The sequence below is a fragment of the Acytostelium subglobosum genome (genome assembly GCF_000787575.1).
Source record: "Acytostelium subglobosum LB1 DNA, scaffold: scaffold7, whole genome shotgun sequence".
Lineage (NCBI taxonomy): Eukaryota > Evosea > Eumycetozoa > Acytosteliales > Acytosteliaceae > Acytostelium > Acytostelium subglobosum.
Window position 1 is genome coordinate 838,925 of NW_012236526.1, and position 24,187 is coordinate 863,111.

At 44.2% G+C, this 24,187-nt stretch overlaps 8 protein-coding genes across 8 annotated transcripts; 3 read left to right on the forward strand and 5 right to left on the reverse strand.

Annotated features, from left to right (window-relative positions):
• Positions 1–833: 833 nt before the first annotated feature.
• SAMD00019534_042190 (hypothetical protein) lies at positions 834–2,417 on the reverse strand (the record flags this gene model as incomplete). The annotated part of the gene is made up of 3 exons (XM_012900724.1): positions 834–1,213; positions 1,391–1,783; positions 1,898–2,417. The coding sequence occupies 3 exons, from the start codon at positions 2,415–2,417 to the stop codon at positions 834–836; spliced, it is 1,293 nt and encodes a 430-aa protein (XP_012756178.1).
• A 1,095-nt stretch (positions 2,418–3,512) lies between these two features.
• SAMD00019534_042200 (hypothetical protein) lies at positions 3,513–4,647 on the forward strand (the record flags this gene model as incomplete). Its single annotated transcript, XM_012900725.1, has 2 exons — positions 3,513–4,022; positions 4,087–4,647. 2 exons carry the CDS (start codon positions 3,513–3,515, stop codon positions 4,645–4,647), a joined length of 1,071 nt encoding a protein of 356 aa, XP_012756179.1.
• Positions 4,648–4,793: 146 nt separating this feature from the next.
• Positions 4,794–6,098, reverse strand: SAMD00019534_042210 (hypothetical protein; the record flags this gene model as incomplete). The annotated part of the gene is made up of 1 exon (XM_012900726.1): positions 4,794–6,098. The coding sequence occupies one exon, from the start codon at positions 6,096–6,098 to the stop codon at positions 4,794–4,796; it is 1,305 nt and encodes a 434-aa protein (XP_012756180.1).
• Positions 6,099–6,468: 370 nt separating this feature from the next.
• Positions 6,469–8,190, forward strand: SAMD00019534_042220 (hypothetical protein; the record flags this gene model as incomplete). Its single annotated transcript, XM_012900727.1, has 4 exons — positions 6,469–6,561; positions 6,658–7,562; positions 7,635–7,956; positions 8,014–8,190. The coding sequence occupies 4 exons, from the start codon at positions 6,469–6,471 to the stop codon at positions 8,188–8,190; spliced, it is 1,497 nt and encodes a 498-aa protein (XP_012756181.1).
• A 76-nt stretch (positions 8,191–8,266) lies between these two features.
• Positions 8,267–9,214, reverse strand: SAMD00019534_042230 (hypothetical protein; the record flags this gene model as incomplete). Its single annotated transcript, XM_012900728.1, has 3 exons — positions 8,267–8,522; positions 8,610–8,986; positions 9,059–9,214. 3 exons carry the CDS (start codon positions 9,212–9,214, stop codon positions 8,267–8,269), a joined length of 789 nt encoding a protein of 262 aa, XP_012756182.1.
• A 1,391-nt stretch (positions 9,215–10,605) lies between these two features.
• On the reverse strand, positions 10,606–12,291 carry SAMD00019534_042240 (hypothetical protein; the record flags this gene model as incomplete). The annotated part of the gene is made up of 4 exons (XM_012900729.1): positions 10,606–10,988; positions 11,124–11,493; positions 11,571–11,631; positions 11,696–12,291. 4 exons carry the CDS (start codon positions 12,289–12,291, stop codon positions 10,606–10,608), a joined length of 1,410 nt encoding a protein of 469 aa, XP_012756183.1.
• Positions 12,292–12,518: 227 nt separating this feature from the next.
• On the reverse strand, positions 12,519–13,190 carry SAMD00019534_042250 (hypothetical protein; the record flags this gene model as incomplete). Its single annotated transcript, XM_012900730.1, has 3 exons — positions 12,519–12,840; positions 12,920–12,983; positions 13,067–13,190. 3 exons carry the CDS (start codon positions 13,188–13,190, stop codon positions 12,519–12,521), a joined length of 510 nt encoding a protein of 169 aa, XP_012756184.1.
• Positions 13,191–14,448: 1,258 nt separating this feature from the next.
• SAMD00019534_042260 (hypothetical protein) lies at positions 14,449–24,032 on the forward strand (the record flags this gene model as incomplete). The annotated part of the gene is made up of 19 exons (XM_012900731.1): positions 14,449–14,482; positions 14,553–15,457; positions 15,533–15,580; positions 15,685–16,728; positions 16,807–17,445; positions 17,519–18,259; positions 18,326–18,667; positions 18,741–19,079; positions 19,159–19,500; positions 19,577–19,867; positions 19,941–19,988; positions 20,068–20,409; positions 20,478–20,774; positions 20,853–21,248; positions 21,335–22,018; positions 22,096–22,389; positions 22,466–22,513; positions 22,585–23,229; positions 23,307–24,032. 19 exons carry the CDS (start codon positions 14,449–14,451, stop codon positions 24,030–24,032), a joined length of 8,205 nt encoding a protein of 2,734 aa, XP_012756185.1.
• Between the last annotated feature and the right edge of the window lie 155 nt (positions 24,033–24,187).

Here is a 24,187-nt window from a genome sequence, read left to right on the forward strand (position 1 = left end):
TTTGCAACTAAGAGATACAGATTAATATGATTGATTGAGATAGAGATAATTGTTAAGTGAAGCTCAAATTTGAATTTGAAGTCAAAGGGTGAGGGTTAGGGCAAGGGCAAGGGCAAGGGTAAGGGTGAGGGTAAGGGTATGGTCCATTTATTATAGTAGTACTTATCTACCACCCTGAGTAAGGGCAAGAGCTGCAGCAGCACCAGTAAAGATAATGCCAAGCTTTGAAAATATTTCTTGCATGCTTTCTATCCAAGTCTTCTTCTCAGAGGCTCCTTCCTCCTCTTGCAAGTAGGTGATAAACTGACTACCGGTTAGTCCAAGATCAAATGCATACTGGAGGTGCTGGCGGAGGTTGTCAACTGTACAGTTTGGAACCTCATAGACTATGATGTTGGGAAGGTCGTTGAATGCTCCAATTCTTTCTATCTCCCTCAAGAAGGTGTTATCAGGATGGATAGAGTAGTAGAAGAAACTGTCCTCAAGATAGACTCTAAAGACATAATCACTGTACGTAGTGATCTTAAATTTTAAAGAAGAACTGTTAGCTCCCATCTAATGTTAACGTGTTTTGCCAAGTTAGAGTATGATGGTAAGGGCAAGGGCTAGGGTAGGGTAAGGGTAGGGTATTAAAGATTATAATATTATACTTAGAAGTGTTAAAGAAAGAAATAATAAATGACAAGAGGAAGATGAAGTGTTCATCTTCATCAGTTAAGTAGTCTTTGGCCTTACGAGTTTGCAAGTTTACGATGTGTCAACAACAGTTCACAAAGTTTGCAAACTCCAAAAATGATCATCACTAGTTCAGTTCATTATTATGACGAACACAATTAGAATGTACCTTTAATGAGTGTGAATTGATCCATAACAGCAGTGTCGTCGGATTGTTGAATGAATTGCCAGTGGATGGTGGTCTCGTTGACGACGTTCAGGATACCATAGCCTAGTTCGGTCTTGCGATAGTCGGCCCAGTGTGGCTTGTCCACGTTGAACAAGGGGTCCAATCCCTCCCAGTTACCACCGACACCAACGGAAATGTACACGGTTGCCTTTGGCTCGGCAAATGTTCCGGCCACCACCTTGTCATACACAGGGAATGATCGTTCATAAGCATGAGTATGTCCAGCGATGAATATATCGACATTGTACTTCATCATCAATGGGTCCATGGCCTCGTACAATGCCAAGTTGTTGGTACCCATGCACCAGTCTAATTGTGTGAGTGAAGACATGTTAGTGATTGAGTGATTAAAGTGATTGATCGAATGATTGAGTGATGGGAGATTGAATGATTGGTGATTGAGTAATTGGATTGATTCCAGAGATCGAATAATTAGGTGATCGAGTGATTGGAATAGTTTCGGTGATTGAGTGATGGGAGACATACTGATGACTGTGGTGCAGTAGAATGGACGATGTCCGTAGACAATGAGCCAGGTGTTGGGGTTGGATGCACGGAACTGTTGGAGATGGTTCTCCAACCAGACGTATTGTTCCGAGCCAGGTGCATAGTCATTCTCAGTCGACATGGATACAAAGTGTACACCATTATAATCGAATGCGTACCATGTGATTAAAGGTGACTCGGATGGCATTATCCATGTTGTGGTGTATGCTGACTTGTTCAAAAAGGCATCATGATTACCGATACATGTCATATAAGATTGATGTGCACTGAATGGTGTGATCGATGTCATGAAATCATTCCAAACTGTCATATTACCAAGCATTCCACTTCTAATGCCCTTGTTGCTGCTGCTATTCGAGTAATCAGCGTATGCTATATATTGTTGATTGATTGATTGAGTGAGTGGGGAGGGTAGGAGGAATAATTACATGTTAGTGATTGATCTCGTGGAATGATTCCAGTGATAGATGGACGATTTTGACATACCAATGTCACCAACATGGAGGATCCAATCAAAACGATCAGAGTTGGTAATTAGACTGTCGACGTTTAGCATGTAGTTTCCACCTCCCATGTCACCATAGACTGAGAAGGCAAAGGGTTTGAAGACGGTGGCTCCGGCACCAGTGGTGAAGTTGAACACTGGACTCCAGACATCGGCCGAAGCATCGCCAACCTGGTAAAAGTATTGAGTGAGTGGTGCCAATCCACTCATGACAGCGGTGTTGACGAATCCGAACCAGCCTGGGAATTCGCCATACTCTGTGCTGCTTGACGAGGCACTGGCGGTGGCGCCGGCGGCCAAGTCCAACTCCATTGATTGATTGGAGTAACGGACCACTCCAGCGGTGGAGTTGTTCACCGTGTACCATGATACACGCATCTCGTCCTGTTGGGCGGTGAATCCAATGTTTACATAGACAGGTGTGACCTCAGCTGTAGTGGCCATGATGGAGACCAAAATGGTCACCAACAGTATGAATAACTTGTTGTTGGTGGTCATCATTGTTATTTGTTGTTGAAGTTGTGTAGAGAGTAGTGGAATAAAGAATGAGTGATGATGATTAGAGAGTGATCAGAGTGAGTGAGGAAATGTCCTTTGGAAAGTTGGCAACTCTTGAGAAGTTGTACGTAGTCTTTGCGGGCCATAGTTGTGTAGTGTGACTTGGGATCAAGATCGCAACATTTGTCGAATCTTTGCAGAACTCGGCAGCTGAATCAGATTTGATCAGTCATGTGTGGGTGATCAGTGTGGTACATTGGCCCAGGTTTGTTTGTTTGCCGAGGCCCGTCTTCAAACATATGTTGGGGGGTCTCTCCAAGACAGACCCTGGTCCTCCAACTGGAAGTCTAGAAGTTATTCAAGATAGATAGATACTCTCTCCCTAGTGGCTTATCTAATACAACATATAGATATCTACCTATCTAATTGAACAAGTCAATGAACTTACCGAGCTAGCAATAACCAATCATTAGCCCATTAAGGAGTGATCTTGTGACCCAATAAGAGGGAGGGTCAGACAGAAGAGAGAATACCTGTTTGAGGTACGAATGCTTTAGAGACTCTGTAGACCTGTCATCACCAAAGTGCAACCTTTTGATTCGAGCAGAATACCAATTGGGAGTCACTTAGCGTGTAAGTAATAATATTAATAATAATAATAATAATCAGGAGTAAGTTCACTGATGGATCACTGTCCACACCCGATGAAACACTGATGTGTAAAAGAGATACATAAATGTAAACACCTCAGGTGAGGAGGTCGGGTTGGCAATTGATCACTAAGTGTGTGTGAAAGAGTGTGCTGTGTTCATTCATTTGGGTCCAAAGACACGTGGAAGTGCCCGCACATAAGTATGTTTGGTTGTGTGTATTTGTTGTGTTCTTAATGTGTGTATGTATGTTTGTATTTGTATTTTTATTTGTATTTATATTAGTTGTAAGTGGAGAAGGGTAGGGTATGATAGGGTAGTAGGGAGTATGATATATATTTATCACTGAATCAATCAATCAATCAATCAATCATTAACGATAGTCTAAGTTAATGATCTTTTATTGTTTAGTTTGTTACAGTATTATATATTATTAATATAATTAATAATGTCCAACAACAATAACAATAATAATCAAGACGACAATATAAATCATGAACTAGTCAATGGTAGTTGTGTTGATGGTGTAATACTCAATGAAGCAATTGATATTGATGATGGTGATAAGATCAGTTTAACAAAGGAGAGCGATGAATGGAAGCCAGCTACTTCAAAGACAACTACCTCATCAACCAATACTACAAATACAACTCATCCACCTCGTGTTGCCTACTTCTTGGAGAGACAACAACGACTATCACAACAACTGCCAGAAGATGACTTGAAGAAAGTCAATTGGAAATCGATGGAGTCGATGGACGTTGATACTGATGATCGACAGACACCATCACTCAAGAAATGTTCCTGCAGACAGTTAGTTCAACGCTATCCATGGATCAAGACCTTCATCTTTGTAATCTCCGTGATCCAAGTATTCTACTTCATAGCCTCACTCTGTCTCCATGGATTCGCGACGCCATCCGTCAACCCAATGCTTGGACCACCTTCGAGATCACTTGTAAGTACCATCATTTATTCAATCATTCAATCAATCAAATATGTCTAACTTTATTCAATAATAGATGACTCTTGGAGCCAAGTTTGCACCTATGATGGTGGATAACCTGGAGTTGTGGCGCCACTTCACTCCAATTATCCTCCATACTGGTGTCGTTCATCTGCTTTGCAACTTGCTGTCCCAGGTGTTTATTGGACTACCAGCTGAGATGAAGTGGGGAACTGGTCCCATGGCAGCAATCTACATCACATCAGGCTTTGGTGGAATATTATTTGGATGTATATTCAACTATTGGTCCATCTCTGTCGGTGCCTCTGGTGCTCTATTTGGTATCCTAGGAGCATTCACTACCCGTTTGATCCTCAACAGTGATCAATTGGACTCGGCTGGCAGGAAGAATATGTTGAAGAGTCTTTTGATCATCCTTACAATCAACATCATCATCTCCCTCGCACCTTGGATTGATTGGACTGCTCACCTTGGTGGATTCATCACTGGAATGATTGTGGCCTACTCAATCTTCCATCCCAAAGAGAGTGCAAGGTACATCAGTCTTATTGCTCTGACCATCCTCCTTGCAGGAGGTTTAATCTTCCTCTATCTTCCAGCCTTTGCCAGAGCTTAGACCAACCCGCCACTCAATGCCATTCATTCATTCAATCAATCAACGTATATATATTCAAACTTCCAATACATCTTACATCATATGCAACAAACTGAGTGATTGATTGATTGAATTATGATATAGCCAATGTTACACAGCTCATCAGTTTATTGTTTGCCATTGTCTGGGGTCTTGATTTCCAGACGCTGCTTCTTGAGGGCATTCTCCTCAGTGGAACCAAAGCCACCAGCGCCGCGACCAGTGTCCTCAAACATGTCCTCGGTGACCTCGACGACTTGGAAGTGATTGATGCGTCTGGGGATCATCTGGAAGCCGCAGAATGGAAGCTTGATGTCTGGTGCCGCTGGATCCACCTTGATCAAGGCGATCATGATTGAGCCGACGTAGGCGCGATCAATCACACCGACACTGTTGGCCAGCATGTAGCCCGACTTGCTCAGCGAGGAGCGTGGCACAACGTCCATGTAGAATCCCTCTGGTGGGCGCACCTTGATGCATGTGTCGTACAGCATTGTCAGGGGTCCGAATGGCTTCACCTCCTTGATGATGGTAAGATCGTAGCCACTGTCGCTGGCGCGTGACTTTGAAGGGATGACTGCGTCCTTTGAGGTCCTCATCACAACGAATGTTGGATCGACTCTCTCGACTGCGTCTTGGGTTTGGGCGGTGGCGGGATTCCAGACACAAAGGTCCATGTATTGATTGAACTTGCGGGCGAGATGGCATGTGCTGCCGTCGTAGATCTTGCCGAGGAAGTCCAGAGCGTTGACTCCCGACCACTCGATCGAGGTCGAGTCCTCCACCAGGGGGCCGACAAAGGGGACGTCCACGCTCTTGCCAATGGCCTCGAGCAACGAGTGTGAGTTGGACACGATCGATACGCGGGGTGTGATATTGGCGCCAAAGTTGACCGTACCAACGGCATCAAAGTAGCCACGAGCAAATGCCAGTGTCAAGCGGGTTGATGTGAGCTGGGGTAGCTTGGCGGTGGCATTCTTGGAGGCACACTCTGCGCCAAGCTGGAGGTGACGAGTGACGTCCGCGGTCATCTGAGCAGACTCGAAAGTGACGCTCATTACATCGGATGCGATGACAATCTCTGGACAGACGATATCACGCAACATCTCCAATGTGCACTGATCATTCTTGTCCATTGTGATTGTGATTGATCCAGTTTGAAGAGTGGAGGCATTGCTGGCGATCCAGCCGAGGAGGTAGGCCTTGGCTTCAGAGTCGATCGATGTCAAGATATTGTCAATGTTGTTGTTGTTGGTTGTGTCACAGTAAAGACACACAATCTTTCCTTCATTATTGACACGGCAACGCACTGTATCCTTATATAGCATCTCATAGTTTCCACGACACTTCTCCGATGCATTGACATCACAACGGACGAGTACCTTTGAATGTGAGCCTGGTGAAAGGCCTTTTGTATCACTTAGAATAGCCATCTAATCTAATATATATATCTGTATGTTTGTATATGTATGTATTTATGTTGAGTAATGAATCTGAGTCTTTCACAAACGAATGATAGTTTGTAACTGTTGGCGCCAACTTCTTGTAAAAATTTGAATTCAAATCCATCTTCAGTATAGTCCCATAAAATTTAATCAAAGAGGAAATGACGAACTTCCAACTTCAAAGATGTTATCAAAGATAACCCCACAATGATGATGTAAACAACACAACTATATTACATCATTATAACATTGATATTTACATATACATAGATATATATATCTATATTACATAAACTGATCATACAAGGACATACAAGACACAGTCCAATCTTATCTGACACAGCACAACTCAACAACAATGGCTGCGGCAAGACTGCCCGACTACTATAAGATACTTGAGGTTGAACAAGATGTTGACCCAGAGGCCCTCAAGCGTGCTTACAAGAAGATGGTATGTTGCACAACATCAAATGACCTCATCTCACTCACTCACTCAATCACTCATTCAATCACTCATTCAATCATTCAATCAATCAATCATTTATAGGCATTGAAGTATCACCCTGATAGGAATAGAGGACAGGGTGAGAAGGATTCAGAAGAGAGATTCAAGTTGATATCAGAGGCATATGTTGTGTTGTCAGACGCTGCGAAGAGGAGAGATTATGATTATGAATTGAGAGCGAGTAAGGAACAGCCATTTGCCAATGGCTTTGGTAATATCAATATATCGACAGGTCGTTTCAATCGACATCACATGGACCATGACGAAGTGTTCGGCATGTTCAACAGCTTCTTCAGCAGGTCGTTTGGTCACAACATGTCCTCGTTCCACTCATCCGCTCCCGACCCCTTTGCTCATCCAATGTTCAATGATCCCTTCTTCATGGGAGCTGCCTCAGCAAGTAGGTCACCATTCCAAGCTCACAGTCGTGCTCATAATCATAATCACAACAGCAATATCCACAACTATCAACGATCCAATGTCAATTTCAGCAATCTTGATGAAGATGACATTGGCCAACAACATCAACAGTTTCATCAACAGCAGCAACAACAACAACCTCAACCTCAACCTCAACCAATACCTCAACCTCAACCTCAACCTCAACCGACACCTCCAAGGAAGGTCGTACACAACACAACATTACACCTCTCATTCAAGGAATCAGTGCATGGCGCAGAGAAGCCAGTCTCATTCAAGGTCAAGGTCGAGTGTGGACATTGCCAGGGCACTGGCTCATCGACCAAGCAACGTGAATTCATAACCTGTCAGCGATGCAATGGCAATGGACGCATAACAAGCTTCCTCTTAGCCTTCCAATGCGACATGTGCAATGGCAATGGTGTCGCACTCAAGAACACTTGCAACTTCTGTCTTGGCGAGGGCATAGTCAAACAAGATTACGATGACTCTGTAATCATTCCAGCGGGTATAGCCAGTGGCTCAAGGTATGATCAATCATTCTCTCGCGCACTCATCATTCATTCACTTACCCAATCAATCACTCAATCCAATCACAGTCAAGTGGCAGTGTTTAGGATCAAGAGACCAAAGTCGGCAAGCTTTGATGAGCATGAATTACATATCAAGTTCACGGTGGAGCGACATCAGTTCTTTGTTAGAGATGGTAGTAATGTGATCATCACAGTGCCACTGGCTTCAACACAGGCATTGTTTGGATGCAGCATTGATGTGCCAACTATATACGGCAGGAATGTCAACATCACTGTACCAAACTATGACAATCAATCACAATATGGCATCATTGTACATAGGCAAGGATTCAAAGACCCCGATGGACACAATGTCGTAGGCGACATGATTGTCAACTTCCAGATAAACGTAAGTACATTCATACATTCGTCTTGGTCTCCATGCTTACACCTTCCATTCAATTAGCTACCCACTCTATCAGGACTGACAACGAGGGAGCGAGAGTTGTATAAGGAGTTGATGATGTTGGAACAGACGCGACTGACTAAGAACCAGACGCAGTACTATGACTTTATGATACAATGGGCAGGCGAGCAATCACCCTACACGCAAAGGTCGGCAAACAACAACAATCCAACTTGAAGCAAGCAAGCAAGATGACAGACAGACGTGTCAGGCAGACAGGCAATAAACTTGGAATCATGTACATATTTATCTTCTACAACTTGGCAGTAAGTGTTGCCGCTTGGCCATGCCTTCCAGAGCCCGATTCGAATCGTTTGGCTCCTGACACACCCTCTCGTCTCAATGAGCCAACTCCAAGTCCAAACTCATTCTTCAAAGCATCGTTCAATGATAGACCATGCTGTTCATACATTGACTTTCGATCTGATCTCATACACTCTTGTGGGAATGATGAGATCAAGGTTGCCAACTCGACTGCTACATCCAAAGCCTTGCCCAAAGGCGCTAATCTATTTACAAGTCCACTTTAAGTGAGAGAGAGAGAGACAGGGCAAGGTCAATCATATGATCACACTCAGACAAGTAAACTAACTTACATCTCATATGCTTCCTTGGCAGAGACTGGACGTCCAGTGAGTATGAGGTCCATCGCGCGTGATTGACCTATTAGACGAGGCAAACGGACTGAGCCTCCATCGATAAGGGGCACGCCCCACCTTCGACAGAACACTCCAAACACAGTTTCCTCGTCTGCAACACGTAGATCACACCAGAGTGCTAACTCCAAACCACCTGCTACGCAATATCCACAGATAGCTGCAATGACGGGCTTTGATAGCATCATTCTCGCCACACCCATCGGACTATCACCATCAGGTTCCAATCGATTCATCTGTTTCTCATCGCCCGATGCAACTGCTTTCAAGTCAGCACCTGAGCAGAACACATTAGTACCGCCATATAGTATGGCGACCTTGTATCAATGTGTGTTAGTTGATTGGGATGAATGATGGTGATCGTGATTGATTGATGGGGCATCACCTACCTTGTAACGATCATCATTATCGAACTGTCTAAAGCATGTTGACAACTTCTCAGCGGCTACCCTGTTGAGAGCATTGCGATGTTGTGGTCTGTTGAGAGTGAACACAACGATGCCTTGTGCAGAATAGGTGTCCCAGTCCTGTATCACAACATCCATTCCTACAACTAATTAACAATGTACACTCTAGAGGTAACTACTACTTTTTTGTTTGGAAATGTGATCAGCTGATTGATTCAAGTTTGGACAGCTGACTGGATATATTGTCACGTGATCATACCTTGGTCACGTGACATTATCCATAATTTATTGAACATTAATTATTGAACTATTAAGGATAAGATGGAATCCACTGAGTCACTCCAGTGGGTACAAGGTGTATATGGACTCTGCTGAAGATGCTCTATGCCTTTTCTTTATGATCGGCAGGGCATAACTATTGTGATGGATATTGTTATCCTCAAGATGTATACTATGCATTTGTATCAACTTGTAATACTTCTTCTGGATTGCTATTACAGTACGATCAAGTTGATCGGCTACAGTCTGCCATAACAACTCCTTCTCTGTAGATGACAGATTCTCTAGTATTGTAGGAGTTATAGTATATTGTAGATAATCAATCTCTTGATTAGACCATAATCTACTATTGATTGTTTGAGTTGGTTTTCCAACTTTGTTATATGGTATAGCTATTGGTGGACGTAATGTCCTGGTAGTTGATATCTTTAACGATTGTACAAATGTATCTTGTGATTTATGGTGTTGTTGTTGTAGTGGAAGTTGATAATCAATAATAATGTTATTATTATTTAATATATAATCTAATGTATTTCTATAATCTGGCGATAATATGTTCATCATTCTTATTATGGAAGTAATTGATTGATCATTTGGATGAATAATATAGGTATCTTTAATAATTATTATTTATTAATATTTATTGATACACTCTATTAATAACCAACCTTCTATATACATCCATACCCAAGGGCTTCCCTCACAACAATAACAACATCAATCAATAAACAGGAACGATCATTCTTGTTGTTAAACAAATTAGAAGTAGTAACCTTTCATTAACAAATCGGTCGGCCACTGTCGGACTTGACAGGACAATTCATCGTAATAAACTCTGTTGTTGTTGTTGTTATAGTTAATGTAATATAACTCTTGAATAGCTGTCTCCTCAGTGTAGGTACCCCAATCCAATCATCATGGGTGGGCATAGTGAGGCGAAGGGGTTTGTGTGTGTGGTGGGTCCCTCGACTAGAATCCTATTGTTGATTGATTGATGATCACTAATTCAGTGTGTGAATGAGTGTGGGGATGCTGGGTAATGGGTCGCAGTGAGGCCAGGTCCAGGCTCATTGTTTAAAGTTGATGAGCGTAGGGTATCATAAGCTTTAAAGGGTAGGTACTTCGAATGACCGTTGTTGCTCATGGATCAATGTTAATATAACATCATTGATTGATTGATTGAATGAATGAGTTGATGGATTATAGATGGATGGTGACGCTGTGTAGGTGGAAAGTATATCAGGATGTTATTATGTTTCGTACTCGAATCCTTTGACGTGGCCAGAGTAGACACTGTTGATCCTGTGAAGGACGGCGCTGTGCATAACGTCCAGAGTCTCCAGGAAGTTGTAGGCATTGACATCCACTCTCACAAAGGGAGGTACACCCTGACACAGGTACTCCTGTATCGTCTGTAGGTTCTCGACAACACGCTTGGTCTGTACCTCTGGGTCGTCTCCAAACGACTTCTTGGCATAGGCCGAGTTTGTTTCGCTACATGACAGCCAGTTCTCCACCAACAACGTGTGATCATTCTTGTTCAAGGCCAGCACGAATGGTATGATTATGCCCTTGACCTTTGGCTTCAGCTTCTGTGCCAGTGATACTGGTGGTGCTGCTGGTGCTGCCGGTGCTGTTGTCGATGTTGTTGAAGATGATGTTGTTGTTTGTACATTGTTTGTTTGATCTGATTGTGCTTGCTGCTGTGCCTGCTCTATACTATTACTGCTGTTACCTATATTACTACTGTTGTTGTTGTTATAATTACAATCATCTGAGGATGTTTGGATTGGTGATGGTGCCTTCATGGTCCTCTCCTCAAGCAACTCCTTGAAGAGGTTTGGATCAATGTGTGGACCCTCAATGATGATGGCCTTGCCCTCTTCAAAGCATTTCTCAATGTCAGTGTCGACACCGTGGCGTATCATATAGCACTCCTTCTTAAAGTCTGTTAACAACTCCTCCTTTGTACTGTAGTTCTTAAAGACGATTGGTGGGTCTGAAGGCATACCAAAAAGATCCGATCCAGTGGTCGGATTGAACTCCCTTATGATCGTATCCATCAGATCCTGTACCAATGTCGTCTGGAGCACTGTAGACAAGTTCAGTCTCTCTGCCAACTGTGTTGCCAACCAAGACTATGTGTATGTATGTATGAGTGATGGAGTTAGATTGACTGGCGGGAGGTAGGCATGGTCGTTGTAGTTCTACATACCTTGCCTGTACACTTGGGACCTGATATCAAAATGATCAAAGGTACTCTTTGATGATGGAACCTGTTTGAAGTATGAGTGTAAGTTGTCTGCGTTATTGTCCCCGCCCGCGACATCATCAACATACTGTGTAGTCATTCTATATCTATCTATATACTCTGCGCCATATCCGTAGGTGAGAAGGATGGAGAACAGCTCACTCTCAAGCTCGGCCTGGGACAGAGTGAGACGACCTTGATCGACCAGACGCTTCTTGAGCTCCAACGAGATCTTGACAGAGTCGGCCGCATCCACCTTGGTGACATTGAGCACTCTTGAAATGAGGAAACGCGAGAGCACGTAGTAGTGGTCCTCTAGACGCACCTTCACCTTGACAAAGTCGTACTTGGAGCTGGGACCTGGATGTATGAGGTCCGATGTGATCAGGTCCATCTTGTCCTTGGTCGTCGCGACCACTGCCGCTGTGGGACTGACCAATACAGGTGCGACCTGTTGCTCCTTTGCACTACTGTGACTAGGTAGATTCTGTAGAGATGATGCTCTGATCAATGTCCTCAACGGTGAAGTACCAGCTAGATTCAATCTATTCTGTAATGATGCGGCCAATGTCTGTTGACCCTGTTGTTGTTGATCACCATCAAATGACGATGAAGTTGTTCGAGGTGATATATTATTATTGTTGTTGTTGTTGTTGTTGTTGTTTATGTTTGTTGGTTCACTCATTCCCTGCAACCATATATATATGTAGTATGTATGTATGAATGTAAATGTTTTAATATATATATATATATTGTATATGTATGTATGTATCTATCTTCAAAGACAAGTCATCAATCAATGAATAAGTGTCATTCAATTTAATTTTGAAATATCGTCTTCACTCAACTTGTTGTTGTTGAAGTTCCTTCACTTTTTTTGAACGCTAGACATCAACAAAGATGATGATGTCTTTATTTCGACTGTCCTGGAGCCTCGCCAAGCCCGGACAGCGGACTCTTCTTGGTGTTGCGAGCCTCTTCGGCATCGCGCTGCGGCACGTTCTGAGGGAATTGAGCAGACTCGTTCTTGACCCAGCCCAACAGAGCATAGCAGCCGCCAGTGAATATGCAACCAAACGCCGGTGCAATAGTGAATACTGTAAAGAATGGAGGAACACAAAAGGCTATGTACATAAGTCCTCTGATCTTGTAATCAAACACCACCACCAATATTGGCAGTCTTGCCAACAGTGGCAGACCAATCTCCAGCAACAACATGAATGCTCCTAGTGCTCTGTTTTGTTTGTTTGTTATCTGTAAGTATGCTGCTCAGCCGTCTAATGCTGCTCTACTATCTCTGTATCCTAACCTACATGCATATAGGACCAACGATCCAATGACTAAAGAATATAATGAGTATACCTAATCCAAGTAATACTGTATATTATTGTTGTTGATAAGATTAGTCATTCGTTGATTGATCCGATCAATCAAGTCAATCCAACATGTCCGATACGTACAAGCTCCTGTGGCAATCCCTCCATATTTGCCTGCCTTTAGCATAATCTCTGATTTAGGTAGAAAGTTGGACAGCATAGAGCCGCCTACCTTTGAACCAACTGCTGATGTGGCAACCTTGAACATTCTGTCTTGCTTCTTTTAAAGTAGTACTTTCTTAATGAATCAATATTAAGATGGTGATGAGTGATATTTGTAATGTATTATTTATATATTTATAAACTCTAAATCATTTGAAAGAATGAATGAATGTATGAATGAGAGAAATAGAGAGATAGAATTAGTACACACAAGTTATTTGTTTTGTTGTTGTTTGTTTGTTTGAACAACAAAACAACCCCCATCGATGTGTCCTTGAAGGTTTGCAGGACCTAAATTGCTCTAGATCTCAGGTCTCAGGTCCTGACCAAAATGACTCCCTGGGGGAAATAAGGTTATTATTTCAAACAAAAAGTATTCGTCAATTCAATGTTATCTATGTATATAACTTCATTATTAATAATAAAATAGTTGATTGATTCCTTATGAAGTTCTAACTTTCCAATTAGGGATAATCCTGAATGCCTCAAAAGACCAATCAATCAAACAATCTTCCAAAGTGAGACTCTGTCACTTTAGTCTTTATCTATTTATCCCTTCTTACTTTTAACATTTCTATGTTTGAATGATCAATCAATCAATTACATCTTAGGTTTCACCCACCACACACACAAACTCTGATGTGCTTTGCCAACTCCAACATCGGATGTGGGGGCATCAATCCATTACAACAATACACATTTTAGATGTTCTCAGGAATCAGATACAGGTGTTTGGGTCAAGTGGTCTCAGTAATTAGTTGCATGTACATGTGACACATTATACGATTAGGTAGCCATTCACATTATTGATCCCTATGAGTCCATCTCATACTTTTACTACAGCAGCACATTCATATGATCAAAAGATTAAATTCAAAGGTTGCCAAGACATTGTATTAAGTGTGTGCCAAAGGTACTAAATACCTGATCGATCATAATTTACTCTACATCATCACTCTTGTATGATTGATCAATAGTATTGGTGGATGGATTGAAGCAACAATGTGGGGAAATTAAGAGGTGAGTGAGCGATTGAGGCGGTGTGGTGGTAGGTGGCTCTCTCGCCTCTAAAGTGTACACTTCGAAGTTTAATAAATATAATCCGCAATTACATCTTATACACTTATTATTCATAGATCAAATATTATAAGATAAGAAATAATATATTTATATATAATTAATACTAATAGTTACAAACTTATTCTTCAATAACAACCACAACACCCCAGCAATCATCTTCAACTGAAGTGATCAAAAACAGGACCATCATGAATCCAAAATATGCAAGCTTATTACTTGCATTGATGGTATTCCTTTGCACTTTGGATGCTATACAAGGTAGGATTGGAAATAATTATTACAATATTGAAATTTAATTTTAAAATAATATTTTTTATATGTTAAATAGCTTCGGAGAAACATTGTAATCTTCAATGTCCCTTTGGTCAAGTTTGTTGCCAGCCTAGTTTAAGTGTACAACCTACTTGTATCGATGTATGCAGATTCTTGCGATGTGGCAACGGATTGCAATGTTACACCAATCCACAGGGTCAACCAAGATGTGGACTTCCATCTGGAACATCCCCAGTTACCACTACCAGTGTGTCCACTGGACCAGCGAGTACTACAGGTGTAACTACCTCAGCACCTCCAGTAACATCATCATTCCCAACCACATCAACTCCACCAATAACAACATCTGAGATCACTACTTCGGCGATCACTACATCGGATATAACTACCTCTGAGTTGACAACATCGGAGATAACTTCTGATATCACATCCCAGATCACAACATCAGAGTTGACGACGTCGGAGATCACCTCCCAGATCACTACATCTGAGCTCACTTCCCAGATTACTACTTCGGAGCTCACTTCCCAGATCACCACTTCTGAGTTGACCACGTCTACTCCGACGACCTCTACTCCAACTACCTCTTCATCTTCACAACAGTCATCATCATCCTCAGAGCCCCCAAGAACTTTCAATCTTCGTGGAAGCATCTTCAATGATACCAACGGCGATGGAAGCAATGAGGGTGAGCCACTGCTCGGTGGTATCAAGGTAGTGTTGACCAAGGATGGTAACATTGTCAAGGAGTTCATCACTGATGCTTCAGGCTCAGCAGAGGACCAGTTGTCAGCCCACGACTTGGCAGAGGGTAGCTACTGTATCACTGTTACCGATCCAAACGGTCTCTATGCCCCAGGTCCAAAGGGTACCTCCAACAAGTTGAACGGCGCTGGAAAGTACTGTTTCACCTTGAACAAGGACACCCCAGCAGGTCCATTCGATATCTATGGAGGAATGGTAAGTAATCACTAGCTTACACCTAATGATCAGTATTTGCTAATCAATCATATTTGTATTCAACATATTAATTAGATCCCAGTGTTCACTATTCGCGGCCATACCTACAACGATGTCAACATGGTAAGTCTCGCATCAAAGTTAAAACTGCATGCCCATTCAATCATTCGGTCAATCAATTTATTGACTCAATACTTACATATACACATACGTTCATACAACAATAGGATGGTGCTCTTAATCTTAAGCGCAGATTCCTCCGTATGATCAATGCAGAGGAGTACATCGGAGGCATTAATGGTTTGCTCACCAACAGCGATACTGGCTTAACTTTCCCATTCGTCACCGACGACGTCGATGGTTACATCATCAAGAACCTCATTGGTGGCAACTACTGTCTCGATCTCAAGGACAACCTTGAGAACTGGATCGTTTCTGTCAAGGGTCCCAACAACCCATTCGACGAGAACGGACACTACTGCTTCGTCTTGAACATCCCCTCTACCTCCGATGCCCACGAGCTCGTTCTTGACGAGGGTCTCACCAGCTTGTACACCGTCCAAGGTTTCTCCTTCAACGACACCAACAACGACGGTATCTTTGCCGATCCCGACACCAAGATTGGTGGCTACGCCGCCGATCTCGTGCAAGCCGACGGCACTGTTGTCTTCTCATTCAACACTGACGCCACTGAGGGATACAAGATTGCCAGGATTGGCGGTGGTGACTACTGTCTCCAGTTCAAGTTCACCCCCGATCAACTCAAGAAGCTCCTTGTATCACCAGTTGCCACTGACAACCTGTTTGACAAGGATGGCAAGTACTGCTTCACTCTCTCACCCTCCACCACCACCAGACACGTCTTGAACGCCTCCATCGGTCTATACGCGCCACTCTTTGAGATCCGTGGTCATGCATTCCTTGACACTGGCAAGAATGGTCATGACGACGGTACCGACCCATTGTACAATGGTATCCAGATGTCTTTGTACGACTCGGCTGGCGCCCTCGTCAAGACTGTCACTACCGACAAGACATTGCCACGTGGTGAGAACTACAAGTTCACTGATCTCTCACCAGGCGACTACTGTCTCAAGGCTGTCGACCCATCTGGAGGCGGCCTCATTGGTCCAATTGGCATCTCAAACAAGTTCAACTCAACTGGTGACTACTGTTTCACTCTCTCCACCACTGAGGGATCATTGGTGATCGATGTTGGATTTGTCAAGCCATACAGCATCCATGGATTCGCCTTCTCAGACACTGACAACGTATGTTGCAACCTATCTTCATCACTCACTCATTCACTCATTAACTCACTCCTTGCTTCACTCAATCAATCAATTTAGAATGGTGACATGACCAGCACTGATGCAAAGATCTCTGGTATCGCTGGTCGTGTGCTTGATAAGAACGGAGAGGTCGTTGGTAACTTTGTCACCTCTGCTACTGGAGAGTACACCGTTGACAACCTTGGACCAGGTGACTACTGCATCCAGCTCGACCTCACTCAAGAGCAGAAGGACACCTTCCTCATCTCCAAGGAAGGCACTGACAGCAAGTTCGACAAGGATGGCAAGCGATGCTTTAACATTGCAGAGCAGAATCCAATCGTCAACCCAGTCACCGAAGCATCAATCGGTCTCTACTCACCAGTTATCACCCTCAAGGGTCATGCCTTTGACGATCTCAATGAGGATGGCAATGACCAGGGAACTGATCCATTGCTGGGCAACATCACCATCACCTTGAAGTTTGCCGCTAACGACTCTGAGATCAAGTCCTGGGTCACTGATGACAAGGCTGCTCGCAATGAACAGTACACCTACCCAATCTCCCCTGGTGACTACTGCCTCTACGCCGTCGATCCAAAGGGAAGGAAGGTCATTGGAACCAAGGGTACCACCAACCCCTTTGATGATACTGGAAAGTACTGCTTCAAGGTCAAGGCTGGCGACGCAGATCCACTCATCATTGACGCTGGATTCGTAAGTTAATCAATTGATTGATTGATTGAATGATTGACTGACACCCACCCTCAATCAATCAATCAAACAACAGGATCCAGTTTACATGATCAACGGATACATTTGGGATGACAAGAACCAGAACGGTAACTTTGACGCTGGAGAGGACAAGTTGGATATTCTAACAGGTACCCTCACTGATAAGACCACTGGCGCAACAATTGGAACTGTCACCTCTGACGTAGTCAACGGTTACAAGTTTGACCCAAGCACCAAGTTGAAGGCAGGCGATTACTGCATCAAGTTCAACCTCACTCCTGAGCAGAAGGACAGATACTTGGTGTCTCCAGTCTCTGGCGACAACCTGTTCGACAAAGATGCCTCCCACTGTGTCTCCCTCACCAGAGCCGCCCCAGAGGTCAACATTCCAATTGGTATCTACGTACCAACCATCAATTTGCAGGGCCATGCCTTTGACGATGTCAATGAGGACGGTGAATTCACCACCGGTGAATCATTGCTCGCTGCCAGCATCGTACTACAGGATGCCGCCGGTACTGTCCTGAAGACTTGGACGACCGACCCTGCCGCTGGTCCAAACAAGGGTTTCGAGTATCCACTCACCCCAGGCAAGTACTGCATGAACGCCAGCACACCCAACACCGACCCCGCCAAGATATACTACATTGGACCAATGGGCAAAGACAACCACTTTGCCCTCGATGGAACCTACTGCTTCACTGTCCGCGCATCCGATCCCAACCCACTCACTGTCCTTGCTGGATTCGTACCCAGCTTCAGCATTTCCGGATTTGTCTGGAATGATTTGGACAATGTAAGTTGATCAATCATCCAATCAATCATTCATGGAACCATTCTAATCACTTATAATCAAACATAGAATGGAAACTACCTTTCAACTGAGAACAAGCTCGATTCATTCGAGGGCACTCTCACTGATAAGACATCAGGAAATGTTCTCGATACCTTCACTTCAACTAGCACCTCTGGCTTCAAGTTGGACAAGCTCAAGGGTGGTGACTACTGTATTCAGTTCAAGTTACCACAACCAGTTGTACCAAACAAGTACGTTGTCTCGCCAGTTGGCACTGACAACAAGTATGACGCCACTGGCAAGCAATGTGTCACACTAGCAAGAGCTACACCAACCGCCACCGTACCACTCGGTGTCTACGCACCAAAGTTCACCATCCAAGGTCATGTCTTTGATGATGTAGGAGATGTATGTATCCATCCAATCATCCCAGATCACTCAATCAATCATTCACTAACTGGATAAATCAATCAATCTAAAGGATGGAGATGACAAGGGTACTGATCCACTACTTGGCGGTATGGTAGTCACTTTGAGAGACTCCAAGAACGCTGTGTTGAAGTCATGGACCACTGTTGCCTCTGACCCAAGAAACAAGCAGTTTGAGATGCCCGATCTCGAGGCTGGCGACTACTGTCTCAATGTCACCGACCCAACCAACAAGTACCACATTGGAACCAAGGGTGTATCCAACCAGTTTGGCCCAGATGGCAACTACTGTTTCCCTATCAAGCCAACCGACTCCTCGCCAGTCACAGTCCTTGCCGGAATGGATCCCTACTACGGCATCACCGGTTTCATTTGGATTGACAAGGATGGTGTATGTATTCAAACAATCATTCATTCAATCGATCAATCGATCAATCGATCTATCACTCACACTAAATCAATCAAATTAGAATGGAAACTACGTACCCGAGGAGGTCAAGACTGATATCCTCCAAGGTGTCATCTCAGACTCCACTGGACAGCCAGTGGGCACCTTCACATCGGACAAGGTCACTGGCTTCGACTTGAGCGCAATCAGATTCAAGGCTGGCCAGTACTGCATCCAGTTCACTCTCGACTCAACCCAGAAGGACCAGTACAAGATCTCCCCCATCGCCAATGATAACAAGTACGACCCCACCGGCAAGCAATGTGTCATACTCACCAGAGCTGCACCAGTTGCCGCCGCACCACTTGGTATCTACGTTCCAACCTTCACCGTCCAAGGTCATGCCTTTGATGACTTGGGAGATGTAAGTATCTTATACACTCAATCATTCAATCAACATCACACATACTCATATCCACTCGATCAATCAATCAATATAGGATGGAATTGATCCAGGTACCGATCCATTGCTTAGTGGCATTTTGTTCACATTAAGAGACTCTGCCAACACTGTGTTGAAGACATGGACCACTGATGCCTCTGGCACCAGAGATAAGCAGTTTGAGTATCCAGGTTTTGTCCCAGGCAGCTACTGCCTCAACGCCACCGACACCACTGGAAAGCGTGTCATTGGCACCAAGGGCACTTCCAACGTCTTTGACAAGGATGGCAACTACTGTTTCATCGTCAAGGCCACCGACACCGATCCAATCACAGTTCATGCTGGATTCGTAAGTTAACCTCATCACTCAATATTCTGGCCACTCACTCACACTCATATATAAACCAATCAATCAACAACAGGATCCAATCTATGGCATTACTGGATTTGAATGGATTGATACCGACAAGGTAAGTCACTTCACACATCCTTCAATCAATCCAGCCATTCAGGCCATATCACTAACTTTAGTTAATCAATCATAATCAGAATGGAAACTATGTCAACTCGGAGACCAAGACTGATATTCTCACTGGAGACCTAACCGATTCAACTGGAGCAAAGGTTGGAACAGTCACCTCTGACAAGGTAAAGGGCTTCGACTTTGGTACCACCGTGTTCAAGGCCGGCCAATACTGCATCCAGTTCAACCTCTCCCCAGATCAGTTGAAGAAGTACAAGGTCTCACCAATCGCCACCGACAACAAGTACGACCCCACCGGCAAGCAATGTGTCACACTCACAAGAGATGCACCAGTTAATGCCGCCCCCATTGGTATATATGAACCAACCTTTACTGTCCAAGGTCATGCCTTTGATGATCTAGCAAGTGTAAGTGTTACATTCATTTCCATCACTCACATCTACTAACTCATTCAATCATTCAATCAAATATATAGGACGGAGTCGACCCTGGCACCGATCCATTGCTCGATGGCATTCTGATCAAGTTGACCAACATGGATACCAACACTGATGTTGGTTCCCCAGTTACTACCGTTTCCACATCCCCAAGACAACAACAGTTCAAGTACCAGGATATCCCGACTGGCAAGTACTGTCTCACTGCCTCTGACCCAACTGGAAAGCGCGAGATTGGCAACCCAGGCACCTCCAACGTCTTTGGAAAGGATGGCAAGTACTGCTTCGAAGTCAAGGCCACAGACACCGATCCAATCGTTGCCTTGGTTGGATTCGTAAGTATCAACTTCCATCAATAATCAACGTCACTCGCTCACACGCTCACTCACTCGCTCATTCAATCAATCAATCAGGATCCAATCTACAGTATCACTGGTTTCGAGTTTGAGGACAAGAACAAGGATGGCAAATTTGATCCAACTGACGAAAAGATTGATATTCTCAATGGTGTTGTCACTGACAAGGCTACCGGCAGTCAGGTCGGAACTGTCACATCGGACAAGGTCAACGGCTTCAATTTTGGTTCCACCAAGTTCAAAGAGGGCATTTATTGCATCAAGTTCAACCTCTCACCTGAGCAGATGGACAAGTACATCTTCTCGCCAACATCTGGAGTCGACAGCAAGTATGACATTTCCGGCAAGCAATGTGTCTCCCTCACCAGAGCTGCACCAGTTGCCGCTGCACCCGTCGGCATTTACATTCCAACCTACATCCTTCAAGGTCATGTCTTTGATGACTTGGGCAATGTACGTATATCTAAGTTCCAGCATCAAGGTGAACACAAAAACTGACCCTATTAATTAATCAATCGATCAATCAATCAATCAACTAGGATGGTGTTGACCCAGGCACTGACCCATTACTCGGAGACATTGTAGTCACTTTGAGAGACTCTACCAACACTGTGTTGAAGCAATGGACCACTCTTGCCGCCGCAGCTGACCGAACCAAACAGTTCGTGTACCCTGATCTGGCACCAGGCAGCTACTGCCTCAACGCCACCGACCCAGCCAACAAGTACCACATTGGCACCAAGGGCACCTCCAACCTCTTTGAGCAAGATGGAAACTACTGTTTCATCGTCAAGGCCACCGACACCAACCCAATCAATGTCGCTGCTGGATTCGACCCCATCTACCGTATCACTGGTTTCGAGTTTGACGACAAGGACAAGAATGGAAACTTCGCTCCCACCGAAGACAAGCTTGATATTTTCACTGGTGACGTCACTGACTCGACTGGAGCCAAGGTTGGCACTGTCAAGTCCGACAAGGTCGATGGCTTCGACTTTGGAACCCTTCAATTCAAGGAGGGCCAGTACTGCATCCAGTTCAACCTCTCCCAAGATCAGTTGGCCAAGTACAGAGTATCACCAATCGCCACCGACAACAAGTATGACGCCACCGGCAAGCAATGTGTCACACTCACCAGAGCTGCACCAGTTTTCGCCGCACCACTTGGTGTCTATGAGCCAACCTTCACTGTCAAGGGACATGTCTTTGATGACTTAGGAAATGTAAGTAATCAATCATTTATTCATTCGTTCGATCAATCAATATTGCACATCTTTACTTACAACCATCAATCAAACAGGATGGAAATGACCCAGGCACTGATCCATTGCTTGGAAGTATCGCCGTCAAGTTGACCGACACTGCCACCAATACCGTTATTAATACTATCACGACTAATGCCGCCGCTGCAAGAACTGAGCAATTCCAATTCCCTAATCTCAAGACTGGCAGCTACTGTCTCAATGTTACTGACCCAGCTGGAAAGCATGAAATTGGCACCAAGGGAACTTCCAACGTCTTTAACAAGGATGGTAACTACTGTTTCACCATCAAGGCAACCGACACCGATCCAATCGTTGTTCTTGCAGGAATGGTAAGTGTTGATCAATCAACTTGATTGGGTGGCGATCGCTTGGTAGATATTTGGCTAACACAACTACACCAAACAGGACCCAATCTATAAAATCTCTGGATTTGAATGGATTGATACCGATAAGGTATGTACTTCCCAGTCCCCCATAATCAATCAATCAATACCTAACTCACTTACTCCCTCAATAATTATCAGGATGGCAACTATTTAGCAACCGAGGCCAAGACTGATATTCTCAATGGTGTTGTCATTGACCAAGCCACCAACTCTCAGGTTGGCACTGTCTCCTCGGACGAGGTCACTGGCTTCGACTTTGGAACCACCAAGTTCAAGGAGGGCACATACTGCATCCAGTTCAACCTCACCCCAGAGCAGAAGAACATGTACCTTATCTCACCAATCGCCAACGACAACAAGTACGACGCCACTGGCAAGCAATGCGTCACACTCACCAGAGCTGCACCAGTTGTCAATGCACCAATTGGTATCTATGTGCCAACGATCAACATCGCTGGACATGCCTTTATTGATGTGGCAGGGGATGGAACTGACCAGCCTGCGACAGATAGTATGCTCGGTGGCGCTTTGATCACTTTGAGAAACAATCCATCAACAGGAGCAGACTTGAAGTCCTGGACTACCAGCAACCAAGACGCTCGTTTGAAGCAATACGAGTACCCTCTGACCCCTGGTGACTATTGCATGACCGCCTCCACTACATCGAATGAATATAAGGTTGGACCAACAGGACCAGACAGCAAATTCGATCCGGCCACAGGACTATACTGCTTCACAATCAAGGCAACTGATACCAGTCCAGTACCAATCACTGTGGGCTTTGTAAGTTGAACATTACAGCAACGATTGAAACAAAACAAGGCCAGACTAACCTGATATATTGGAAAATGAACATTTAGGTTAAAATTCAATACCAGGTACTATTCAATGTTTACAATGATGTCAATAGAGACGGTATCAAAGATACATCAGAACCAGGTCTTCCATCTTTCCGTGGATCTATAACCAGAGTGTCAGATGGTGCTACTGTCGGAGCCATCGATACTGACCCAGTTGGAAATGATGTCGACCCTCTATCCAGCTCTGGTGACTACTGTGTCCAAATCACCTTCCCACAGCCAGCCTATGGTGACGTTTGGGACATCTCACCAAAGACTACTACTGGAAACAATTTCGACAACACTGCCAAGTATTGTTTCACAGCCGACAAGGCCACCTATCCTGATGGCAACATCATCGTGAATCTGGCAGTCAACAAGCCACCCACAAAAAAGACCATCCAGGGTGAGGTCTTCTTGGACGCCAACGCGAACGGTATCGATGATACCGAGACTTTGCTAGGTGGCATAACCGTGAGGTTGATGGAGTATAACACAGAACTCCAGAAATGGACAACTGATGCCAATGGAGCAAGGGACAACCAGTTCTCAAGACCCCAACAACTTGGATACTACTGTGTTGAAGTCTCTGACCCTTCTGGAACCTATGTCCCAGGTCCTAAAGGTCCCACGACCACAGACTCGCAGATCAACAGCAATGGTGAATACTGTTTCTTCCTTGAGAGAAACTCACCCGATCCATTTATTGTCCGTGCAGGAATGGTTCCCAAGACAGTCAATCCGTAGAACCATCGTTTCAACAAAGCCTACAACAGCCAAGTCAACATCTCATTTAATAATAAAGACAATCAATCAATCAATATTACAAACCAAATCGCTGTCTGTATGATTAATCAATCAATCAATCATCAATCTAGTATGTATAATCAATGATTGAGGCC